General features: G+C 39.5%; 1 protein-coding gene across 1 annotated transcript in view; it reads left to right on the top strand.

The window, feature by feature from the left end:
- The window catches only part of slc9a5 (solute carrier family 9 member A5), a 252,309-nt gene that overhangs the window by 142,118 nt on the left and 97,345 nt on the right, over positions 1 to 12,846 (top strand). The window contains exons 6-7 of the mRNA XM_063066729.1: positions 4,961 to 5,181; positions 6,133 to 6,335. Of these exons, the coding sequence (XP_062922799.1) occupies positions 4,961 to 5,181; positions 6,133 to 6,335 (424 nt within the window). The remainder of the gene's footprint in view (positions 1 to 4,960; positions 5,182 to 6,132; positions 6,336 to 12,846) is intronic.

The raw sequence follows: 12,846 nt of genomic DNA, 5'->3' as shown, positions 1-12,846 counted from the left end.
TAGGACAAAAAGAGAGGTGGTCGCAGGAGGCAGAGGAGCGGCTACAGGATTGATTCAAGTCAGTGGACTGGGCCGTGTTCAAGGACTCCTCTTTGGATCTGAATGAATACACTGTCGTTGTAACAGACTTTATTAAAACAGTTGTAGATGAGTGTGACACACACACAGTGCTGGAGGAACTCAGCAGGCCAGGTAGCATCTATGGAAAAGTGTGAGCAGTTGATGTTTTGGCCGAGGTTCCACAAAATCATTCAGAGTCTTCCCTAATCAGAAGCCCTGGATGAATCATGAGATTCACATGGTTCAAAGTCTCATAAAGTATCACTTTATGTTGATGACTTTTATATATTTCTAATCCTCAAAAATCTATTCCTTCTGCTTTAGATTTATTAGCACAATTTAGTCTTTTTTCAGGTTATAAGTTAAATCTCAGTAACAGTGAACTTTTCCCGATTAATAAGCAAGTTCCCTTATATCAGAACCTCCTGTTTAAATTGGTTAATTTTCATATCTTGGGATTAAAATTACCTGTAAACATAAGGATTTATTTAAGACTAATTTCCTACCCTTAATTGATCACATTACTCAACTTTCATTTAAATGGTCTCCACTTTATTTAACTTTGATTGGTCGTATTAATGCTGTTAAGGTGTTTATTCTGCCAAAATATTTATATGTATTTCAGGCACTACCGGTTTTTGTTCCAAAATCCTTTTTTGACAAAGTTGACTCTAAAATTTCTTCTTTTATTTGGCAAAATAAAAACCCGAGATTGGGTAGAATACATCTACAGAAAGCTAAGAGAGATGGAGGCTTGGCATTACCTAACTTTAGATTTTATTATTGGGCAATTAATATTCGACACATGAAATTTTGGTTACTTGACCAAGATACACTATCCATTCCTAAATGGATAGTATTAGAATTACAATCTGCTCAAGGTTATGCACTTGGCTCCATTTTAGGTTCTTCTCTTCCTTTCGATTTGAAACGCTACAAACAGGTTTGTAACCCGATAGTTAAATATACCCTACGTATTTGGTTTCAATTCCGAAAATTTTTCAATCTTAATCAATTTGGGCTTGTGATTCCTATTTTAGGTAACATATTCTTTCCCCCTCTTTCACGGATCGTGCCTTTCAAATTTGGAAGACTAATGGTATATCATGGTTTTTGGATTTATTTTTAGATGGCTCCCTTATGTCTTTTGAACAATTATCTGCAAATATAACTTACCAAGTATACATTTTTTTAGATATCTCCAAGTTAGAAATTTCCTAAGTACTATACTCTCTTCCTTTCCGACGTTACCTCCTACATATATTTTAGATACTATAATTAACCTTAACCCAGGTCAGAAAGGTGTAATGGCTATTATTTATAATACTATCATGAAACTTAGGAAAGTTTCATTCGATAAGATTAGGTCAGATTGGGAAAAGGAATTGGGCTTTATTATTTCGGTGGATGACTGGGCGCATATTTTACAACTAGTCAATACTTCCTCTATCTGTTCCAAACATTCCCTAATTCAATTTAAAGTTGTTCATAGAGCACACGTGTCTAAAGATAAATTAGCTCGTTTTTATTCTCATATTAACCCTCTTTTTGACAGATGTCATGGGGAGATAGCCTCCTTAACTCATATGTTTTGGGCCTGTCCTACTTTGGAAACTTTTTGGAAAGAAATTTTTAATATTATTTCAAAGGTATTGAATATAGATATTTCTCCCCATCCTATTACCGCTATCTTTGAATTACCTAAAATTTCCAGTAATCTTTCCCCTTCAGCCCGTAGAATGATTGCATTTCTTACTTTAATGGCGAAAAGATGTATTTTACAACATTGGAAGGAGATTAATGCCCCAACTACGTTCTTTTGGTTTTCTCAGACGATACTATGTTTAAATTTGGAGAAAATTAGAAGTAATCTTTATGATTCTTCAGTTAAATTTGAACAGACTTGGAGACCTTTTATTCAACATTTTCATTTAATGTAATTTTTTTTTCTCTTTGCCCATATTTACATTCCCTTCTTGCTTTTTTAACTGTTTTTAATGGAGGTCGGGGTTGAGGACGTGATTGTTTTAAGTTATTTAAGTCTACTTGTTACCTAGTTAGCCCATTGCTTTGCTTTGCTTTTTAGATTAGTTGCACGGTGGGTTTTTTTTGGGGGGGTTTTTTTCTTCTCTTTACTGATATGTATGGAAAATTAGTATACTATTATATTACCTTGTTATTTTATATCTAAACTGCACTGTTGTACTAACTTTTTTTGTATATTAATATCTCTTGCAAATTTATATTGCAACAGTGTATTAGTGTCTACATGTTTTACTTTTTGTGTACTAATTTAATAAAAAGATTTAAAAAGAAAGAAAGAGATTCACGATCTGCTGGGAGCCAGATCAAATTCATTCAAGTCTGATGGCCAAAAAAGCTACACGAGGTGCAGATACAACCTCTGGAAAGCCATCTCATGGGTGACAATATAGCACTAAACTTGAATCAACAAAGGATGCTCAACAGTTGTGGCAGGGCTTGAATACTATGTAGAGTTGTATCAAGTGACATTGGCGACAGCAGGGCTTTGCTTCCAGATGAGCTCAATGCCTTTCATGCTTGTCTTGACTGTCAAAACATGGAGGAATCATCACGAACACCCACAGCCCCCGATGATCCGGTGATTTTAGTCTCTGACACTGACATGCAAGCAGCCTTTAGGGGGGTGAACCCACGAAAAACATTCAGCCAAGACTGAATACCTGGCCAAGTACTAAATACCTGTGCTGATCAACTGAGATCTTTAACTTCTTGCTTCAGCAGTTTGAGTTACCCACTGCTTAAAGCAGGTTTCAGAAGAACATGGTGACCTGCCTCAATGACTAGCGTCCAGTAGCACTTGGATCCACATGGATGAAGTGTTTTCAGAGGTTGGTGGTGAAAGGTATCAACTCCTTGAGTAGTGACTTGTATTCACTCCAATTTGCCTACAGGAGCAACAAGTCCACAGCAGATGCCACCTCACTGGCTCTTCACTCAACCCTGCAACATTAGGACAGCAAGGATGTATACATCACGATGCTCTTTATCAAATACAGCTCAGTATTCAATACTATCATCCCTCAAAACTAATCAATAAGCTCCAAGCCTTTGGCCTCAATATCTCCTTGTGCTATTGGATCTTCTATTTTCTCACTTGTATCCTGCAGTCAGTTCAGATTGGCACCACGACCTCTATTAGCACAGGTGCACCATGAGGCTGTGTGCTTAGTCCTGTGCTGTACTCACTTTACACTTGTATCTGTGTGGCTAAGCACAGCTCCAATGCCATATTCAAGTTTGCTGACAGCACCACGGTTATTGGCTGAATCAAAGATGGTGGTGAATCAGCAAATAGAAAATCTGGCTGAGTGGTGCCATAACAGCAACCTCTTTCCTACTCAGTCGGCAAGACCAAGGAGCTGATTATCGACCTCAGGAGAAGGAAACCAGAGGTCGATGAGCCAGTCCTCATCAGAAGATCAGAGGTGGAGAGGGTTAGAAACTTTAAATTCCTAGGTGTTATTATTTTGGACGATTTTTCTGGGCCCAGCACATAAGTGCAATTACATAGGAAACACAGCAGTGCCAATACTTTCTTAGGTGTTTGCAAAGACTTGGCATGACATCTAAAACTTTGACAAACTTCTAAAGATGTGTAGTGGAGAGTATACTGACCAGCTGCATCACAGCCGGGTATGGAAACACCAATGCCCTTGAACGGAAAATCATACAAAAAGTAGTGGATGCAGCCCAGTCCGTCACGGGTAAAGCCTTCCCAACCACTGAGCACATCTACATGAGATGTTGTTGCAGGAAAGTAGCATCCATCGTCAGGGACCCCAATTCCCAAAACATGCTCTCTTCTCACTACTTCCATCAAGAATCTAGAGCCTCAGAACTTGCACCACCAGGTTCAGAAACAGTTATTGCTCCTCAACCATCAGGCTCTTGAACCAAAGGGAATAACTTCAATCAACTTCACTTGCCCCATCACTGAAATGTTCACACAACCAATGGACTCACTTTCAAGGACTCTTCATTTTATGTTCTCAATATTTATTGCTTAATTATTTATTATTATTTATTTTAGTTTGTATTTGCACATTTTGATGTCTCCTGCACTCTGAATGCCCAAGCTGGTACAGTCTTTCATTAATTCTGTTAGTTATTATTCTATGGATTTATTAAATATGCCCACAAGAAAATGAGCCTCAGGGTTCTATATGGTGACATTCAGGTGCCGTGAAAATAAATTTACTTTGAAGTTACCTGACCTATATTCCCAGATCTATATGGATTTAACGCACAGTCGGACTAGGGTGTATCTGAAGTCTGAGATGGACTTCGACCACTGTCTAGTTCTGATGCAAAGAAACAACTAATGCAAAAATCACTGCAGATGAGGTCCAAAGGATTTATCACTTAAAATCACTGAGTAGTGGGGAAAAATAAGAAATTTCTGGAATTAAAAAAATTTGAACAAAGCAGAAGTGAGGATAATTTATAGGTTGCGTGGAGTAGAAAAAGTTAAACTATAGCAGTTCAAATGCAACCATATCTATAATGTGTCTAAATATAAATAGTAAGAGAATTAAAGGCAGGAGTTATTTGTTCACACTAAAAGAGTGATTGATGCTACAGTCATATTAAGGATAAAACTAAAAACTCAAAAGAAAATTGTGTTTTTTTCTGATCTGAGGATTGTATTGAAGGGTGAGTTGGGTAAGACCGCAAGCCTTCCACTTCCGCACTTACCTGTGTCATCATTTGAAAGTTGGTTAAATATTTTATTGCTTGAATCTGAATTGAATTGTAATGAATTGATATCCAAAATTATTTCAGAATCAAAATCTCAAATTAAAACAAACATGTGGTCTAAAAATCATGCCCAAACAAATTTTTGTATCCTATTTAGTGTCACTTTCTGCGGCCTGTGTTGCAAAAAGTATGTGGAAGCTAACATTTCACAGAAGTCACGCACAACTGTAAAATATACAATGAAGACATTAGCCAGCAGCTCAGAAACAATTATCTTCATGCTGCTGGGAATCTCTGCTGTGGACACATCGAAATGGACCTGGGACACGAGTCTTGTTCTCTTCACACTTCTTTTCATATTTGTCTTCAGGGCAATAGGCAAGTATTCCTGTTTCCTCCCTTCTTTCTACTCTGCCTCTTCAGGTCTGCTGGACAGAAAGGACCTATCAATGCCAGTAAACCAGAAATGAATGATATAAGTGAATGCTCTGATTTAATTCATTCAACCATTTCCTCTTCCTCCTGCTTGGGTGAGATCACATACACCCAGGTTAAGAGGGCCAAATAAATAAATTATTTCAGATTCTTCCTACTACTCCCACCAACACAGAAGCCTGTCTTCATTAAAATAGCAAATAGTAGTCAATAAAATGGAGTTGGAATGTCGGCCCTTATCTCAAAGGAGGAGGACTAACTAATAATAAGCAACACACATCAAAGTTGCTGGTGAACGCAGCAGGCCAGGCAGCATCTGTAGGAAGAGGTACAGTCGACCTCTTCGAGACCCTTCGTCAGGACTAACTGAAGGAAGAGTTCGTAAGAGATTTGAAAGTGGGAGGGAGAGGGGGAGATCCAAAATGATAGGAGAAGACAGGAGGGGGAGGGATGGAGCCAAGAGCTGGACAGGTGATTGGCAAAAGGGATATGAGACGATCATGGGACAGGAGGCCCAGGGAGAAGGAAAAGGGGGAGGGGGGGAACCCCCCCCCAATAATAACATTGTACAGAACCTTGTTGGTCTTTAAAATATGTGCATTGGTCTTTGAGGACAATTAGCTGAATTAGTATCCAAGATTGTGTGTGTTTCCAAAGCTGCACCTGGCTTTATACCTGTAGTAATATATGATCTAAACCTAAATCTGTTCCAGTACAAGTATGTAACTCAAATATTACAGAAAGTTAAATCTTGTGAATAAAGAGCTAGAATCTACACGATAAATAGAAGTATTTCTGTTTTTGAAATTAAGAATTTGATAACTGATCATAGGATGATTCATGTTATTGTGTAAAGAAGAGAATGTTTATTGTGCCCAATTTTTACATTCCTAGGTGTAATCCTACAGACCTGGGTAGTAAATCATTTCCGGCTTGTCCCGTTGGACAGAATTGACCAGGTTGTTATGACGTACGGTGGCTTAAGAGGTGCTGTGGCTTTTGCATTGGTCATACTTCTCAATGGTCAGGTTATCAAGGCAAAGGACTATTTTGTTGCAACAACGATCACTGTTATATTTTTCACAGTGATTGTTCAGGTAAGTGTGGCTGTTTACTTGCTTTATATTGTTCAATAATACTTGATGCAGTCCTTCAGTTTGATATTTGCACTGGCATGCAATATTTTATTCAAATATACACCCATTTGTGTCCTAGAAAAAATTCCTCACTTTCTTCTCGTGCATTTTTATTTACCTGGCACAATATATTGGTACTTTAACTTCTGAACTAAATTCCATGAAAAGTAAAGCAGATACATTTCTTAAAATGTTCACTGATTGTTGAACTGTAATGACCAAAATCCCATTAATTATTCAGCACGTGGTTCATGTATCCTATACAGTCATTATTCTGCCTTTGCACTTCCAGTTAGAATTGTCCACTTCTATCTTCAAATTGAAATTGTATTTGTCTGATTACCATGTATATAGTGGCATCATTTTTATGATACAGACACTGGATTCATCAGGTCTACAGTTCACAGAAACTTTCTCTCATCCCTTCATCTCCTCTCACCAATTTAACACCATATTGCTCCAGATTAGATAGGTTCATCTTTATTTTCCTTTATATATACCTATTGCCTCAGCTACATTCTGAGGTGGTACCTAGAAACTCTCAACTTTCTGGTAAAGAAGGCTGCTATTGAATTTATTAGTTACTGGTACAGAAGCCTGAAGGCACACACTCAGTAATTCAGGAACAGCTTCTTCCCCTCTGTCATCTGATTCCTAAATGGACATTGAACCCATGAACACTATCTCACTTTTTAAATGTATATGATTTCTGTTTTTGCACAATTTTTAATTTATTCAAGATGCACATACTGTAATTAATTTACTTATTTTTTCTTCTATATTATATATTGCATTGAACTGCTGCTGCTAAGTTAACAAATTTCACAACACAGGCCGCTGATACTAAATCTGATTCTGATCCTGACCTGATACCAAAGACTGGTAAGTTTCTACAGGTGTATCCCAGATGGAGATGCAACCGTACCAACTACAGTAGTCTGACTGCTTACATCACTGGTGTAGAGTTATCTTCGCACAGGATCGGGGAAAAAAGCTGCAGGAAATTGTAAGCTCAGCCAGCTCCATCACGGGCACTAGCCTCCCCATCATCAAGGAGACCTTCAAAAGGAGATACCTCAGTAGGTGGTATCCGTCATGAAGGACACTCACCACACCCTCGCATCACTTCCTTCAAGGAGGAGGTACAGGAGTTTGAAGACCCACACTCAATGCTTTATGAAACATCCCCTTTTGCTATCAGATTTCTGAACAGTCCATGAAATTATGAACATCACCTGACCAATTTGATCTCTCTTTGCTCTATTTAAGTATTCTTGTATACTTATTCAGAGTTTGGTTTACTATCACTGCCATGTGTCATGAAATTTGTTGTTTTGCAGCAGCAGTACAGTACAATGCAATACATATACTGTAAGTTACAATAAGAACTATATGTTAAAAACTAATGCAAAGAGAGCAAAATGATTGTAATAAGTTACGTATCGCGCAGTACTATAAAACAACAAATTTCATGACGTGTTGGTGATATTAAACTTATTTCTGGTTCTGCTTCTCTCCGCTGGTGCTTCTGCGGCGCTGATATGCCCGCAGCTCAGTGAGGAGAAGCTGTCCAGGAGGACTAGTTTTGGGTGTCTGAGGAAGGTGGTACAACTGTTCAGCACTGAAGTGGACGTTTAGCACTGCACCCTGACCAGCACTGTGACTGCAGCCAGTGCTGGGCGACGGCAGGACCTGTTCCATGTACTGGTAGATCGCTTGGACCTTCCAGTCTCTGTCTCATTTCCCGGTGGATACAATGGCAGCTGCCCACCCCTGAGCTTGTTACTCTGGAGAAATGTCAGAGATGAATGTGCTGTGCAGCCAAACAGCGAGAGGAATAAATAGCACCGTCCATCAACTCCATGAGCCAGTTACGAGAGAGGCTATAGGATCCGGGTGGTCTGTCGACAAATGGAGCAAATGAGTCCTGATGAAGTGTTTTGACCTGAAACATTGTTTATTCCTCTCCATAGATGCTGCCAGACCTGCAGAGTTCCTCTAGAAGTCTGTGTTTGTGTTGCTCTGCATATCCAGCATCTGCAGAATGTCTTGTGTTCAATAAATGGTGTTCCTCGGTCAGTCTGGAGAGAATGCCTGTGGGGGCTGGAGTTGATGGCCTAAACCCCACACTACTTGTCCCGATCTGTCCAAAACGGAGGCATTCTTCCAACACTGAGCTTTGGGCAATTCTGAGCTGTGAGAGTTCCAATGGAGGCAATGTGTTTGAGCCAGGTTCCTGTCACTAGCAGCACACAGGATGAGCAAATGGGTTCCTCTGAATGATGTAGAACATAATACTGAATCATTGCTATCAAGTATGGCTGAGTGAAATAGTAAAGCCTATATATATTTTTTTTTGATCTATATATCTAAACAGAATGCAGAATACAATTTTTCTATTTGCAAAAGTGCAATTCACATCAACAAAGTGCAAGGGTATGACAAAGTAGATTGATAATTGGTTTTCATTGTCACATGTCTTGAGATGCAGTGTAAAGCTTTGTTTGCACAACATCCAGATAGATCTTTCCATACATAAGTACATTGAGGTAGCACTGTTACATGCTCAAGGAGATCTGGTTTTTTTTGTGAGAATGCTGTAATGGTCTTTTGGAGGTCACCTGATGTGATTTTCCCGCTGATGTGAGGTCACGTGATGACATGTGCCCCGTGACTATATAAGGGTCCACTCAGGTGACGCAGTGGGTTTTTGAGTTTGTAGATTTCCAGGTAGAACGTGTTGTGCCTCTGTTTCTGTTGCGTGTTTGTTTTTGTGACGCAGTTTCATTTAAAACGGAAGGTGCGTTCTCTTACAAGATTTGTATTATTGAACTGGAAATTTGTGGCTGGAAGTGCCAATTCACTCAATTCCGACAGTTTTGAAGGGAGAGTGAAGAATTCATCGAAGTGAAGGATCGAGAGAAGTCTGCATCGGTTGGCAGTTTAATAAAGGATCGACCTTATTGAGTCTTCGTTGAAGAGAAGCTGCATGAGATAACTGTTGTAAAAGCGCAATGAGTTCATGCAAAAAGGCTCTCTCTTTAAAAGGAATTTAAGGTCTGTTGATTTAAACTGTTTATTTTCGGCATCGGGAATCCTGTGGACGGAACCAGCAGTAAAGGTGCGTCGGTGAAGAAACCGTCCTCCAGAGAAGTCTCTCCCGATGGAATGTGTAAAACTGTTGGACTTCCGAAGTTATCGCTTTAAGAACTGTTTCCGCGTTTAACTCTTTAAGAACCAGAGCTGAGTGGAGTTGATGAACGGCTGCGTATCTGTTTAACCTCCGGTTAAAGTTTTCCTTTGTTTTTTTCCCTTATCGTTTATACGTGTTTAATAAATGTTCAGTTGTTTTTATAAAACCAGTCTTGATTAATATTCATTGTTGCCGGTTACGTAACAGTATAAATGGAAGACCACCAACAATGCAGAAATATATTGTTGTGGTTACAGAGAGACTGCAGAGCAGGGAGACAAATAGAGCACAAGAGACATTACAGGGTAGACTGGAAGATTAAGAGTACTAGTGTTCATCTCTCATCTCATGAGAAGTATGTTTAAGAGTGTGGTAACAATGTGATAGAAGCTGTCCTTGAGTCTAGTGATTTGTGCTCTCAGGTTCTTGTATCTTCTGTCCAATGGTGGTGAGGAGAATAGAGAATGAATAGAGTAGGAGGGGTTCTTGATTGTTGTCTCCTTTCCAGATCAGTGCAAAGTGTAGATGGAGTCGATGGAGGGGAGTTCAGTTTGTGTGATGGACTGGTCTGTGTTCACAGCTCTCTGAAATTTCATGTGGTCTTGGGGAGAGCAGTTGCCATACCAAACTCTGATGTTGCTGCATAGGATGCCTTCTATGGTACATCTATTATTTTTGGTAAGAGTTATAAGAGACATGCTGAATGTCTTTAAACTTTTGAGGAAGTAGAGGAATCTGTGTACTTTCCAGGCCGTAGTATCCATGTGGCTGAACCAAGACTAATTGTTTGTGATATTTACCTCTAAGAATGTGAAGCTCACAACCTTCTCCACCTCGGGAGGTCTCATTATTGAAGACAAGCTAAGGAAACAGCAGGAGAGTGTGACAAGAACAAAGTTAGAGAAGGAAACCCAACATTCAGCTAGACTGTTCGAGTGAAAACCGACCACCAGAAAGGGTGGAAGTGGTTATCTGGAAGAGTTGTAAAATATGTGGACATATTTGGTCAATTAAAATAAAAGCTGGGAATTTGAAATTAAATAAAAGAAAACGATGGAAGTATGGTTAGACAATATCTTGGACACCTGGATGAAGATTAATATTTTAAGATAAAGATCAGCTTTATTTGTCACATGTACACCGACACGTTTGTGAAATGCACCATTTTCATTGATGACTGGCACAGTTTGAGGATGTGGTTCAGGCAGCCCACGCTTGATGCTGTACTTCCAGTGCCAATGTAGCATGCCCACAGCTTACTATGTAACTCTGCATCTTTGGAACGTAGGAGAAACTGCAGCACCTGGATGAAATCCATGTGGATACGGAGAATGTAGAAACTCTGTACAGACAACAGTGTGAATTAAACCCCAATCGCTGGCACTGTAAAGTGCTTAACCTTGGACTCCACCCTGTTATATATAGATCCCGTTCCACCCTGTTATATATAGATCCTTGTTCCACACCCTACAACACACTTAAAACACTTTTTTTTTTCCCTCACATTTCCACTCTGATGAAGGGTCTTTGACCTGAAAAGTTAACTCTATAAATGCTGCCTGAACGGCTGAGTGTCCACAGCATTTCTGATTTGGTCAGAAATTTTGATGGCGGTAGAAAGAGTAGGTTTCTCAAACACGAGAAAATCTTCAGATGCTGGAAATCCAAAGCAGCACACAAAATGCTGGAGGAACTCAGCAGGCTAGACAGCATCGAATGAAGAGTAGACAGTCAACGTTATGGGCTGAGGCCCTTCATCAGACCTGGAAGTGAAGAGCAGAAGTCAGAGTAAGAAGGTGAGGGGAAGGGAGGAAGAAGTATAATGTGGTAGCAGTAAGAGAGAGTAGAGCATACCTTACTTTTCAAGATCAAAGGAAATGATTCATCAAATGATTCACACCATCTAATGAGTCAGACAGTCGGGTTACGGCAAGAGTTTACAATACAAGTTGCACCTGAACAAGAGGAAAGAGAAGATTAAAATGGAAACCAAGTCAATATGGGTAAACAGCCAGATATTGTGACTCCTACAGATTGTCAAGGACAGCCCTTATTAGAGACAACATTTCGAATTCTAGCATTCATCAAAATTCTACTGTAAGGACCGGGATTTTTTTCTTCAATGCACTTAGTAACTTGAATCCTGTGGTTCAGATTAATTTATGAAAAGAATATATGCTATCAAAGCATTCTGTAACTGTGAAATTATTATTCAAATGCAGTGTTACACTTGGCAGTTATCAGTACATATAATGATTTGCAGCTTTTCATTGGGAAAAGTTCATAAGCCATAAGAGCAGAATTAGGCCATTCAGTCCATCAGGTCTGCTCCACCATTCCATCATGATTGATTTATTATGCCTCTCAACCCCATTCTTCTCCTTTCTCCCCGTAACCTTTGATACTCTGGCTAATCAAGAACCTGTCAACCTCTGTTTTAAATATCCTCAACAAATTGGCCTCCACAGATTCACTACTTTCTGGATAAAGGAATTCCTCCTCATCCAGGTTCTAAATGACATCTCTGTATTCTGAGGCTGAACAATAGGAAACATCCTTCCTCCCTCCCTCCCCCCCCCACCCCATACTATTTAGCCTATTTAATATTTGATAGGTTTCGATGAGATCCCCCTCCCTCATTCTTCTAAACTTCAGCAAGTACAGGCCCAGAGCTACAAATGCTCTGCATATGTTAACCCTTTCATTTCTAGGATTATTTTCATGAACCATTGATATTTAATGTGGAAAAAAGTGGTTACAATACCAACGCCTGCAGAACACTGTGGGTCAACCAGAAAGGGCCCCCTTTATTTCCACTCTTTGCCTCCTGCCAGTCAACCAGCCTTCTATCCATGCTAATATCTTTCCTGTAATAACATGGTCTTTTACCTTGTTAAGCAGCCTCATGGGCAGGCCCTTGTCAAAGGCCTTCTGAAATTCCAAGTGCACAACATCCACTAATTCTCCCTTGTCTATCCTGCTTGGTATTTGCTCAAAGAATTCCAACAGATTTGTCAGGCAAGATTTCCTCTTGAGGAAAGCATGCCGACTATGGTTTATTTTGTCATGTGCCTCCAAGTACCCTATTACCCCATCCTTAGTAATGGGCTCCAACATCTTCTCAACCACTGTAGTCAGTCTAGCTGACCTATAATTTCCTTTCTGCTGCTTCCTTCCAGTGACATTTGTAATTTTGCAGTCCTCCAGAACCATCCAGAAGCTATTGATTCTTGAAAGATTATTACTTATGCCTCCACTATCTCTTCAGCTACCTCTTTC

The sequence above is a fragment of the Mobula hypostoma genome, chromosome 14 (genome assembly GCF_963921235.1).
Source record: "Mobula hypostoma chromosome 14, sMobHyp1.1, whole genome shotgun sequence".
NCBI lineage: Eukaryota > Metazoa > Chordata > Chondrichthyes > Myliobatiformes > Myliobatidae > Mobula > Mobula hypostoma.
This window is presented reverse-complemented; position numbering and strand designations above follow the sequence as displayed.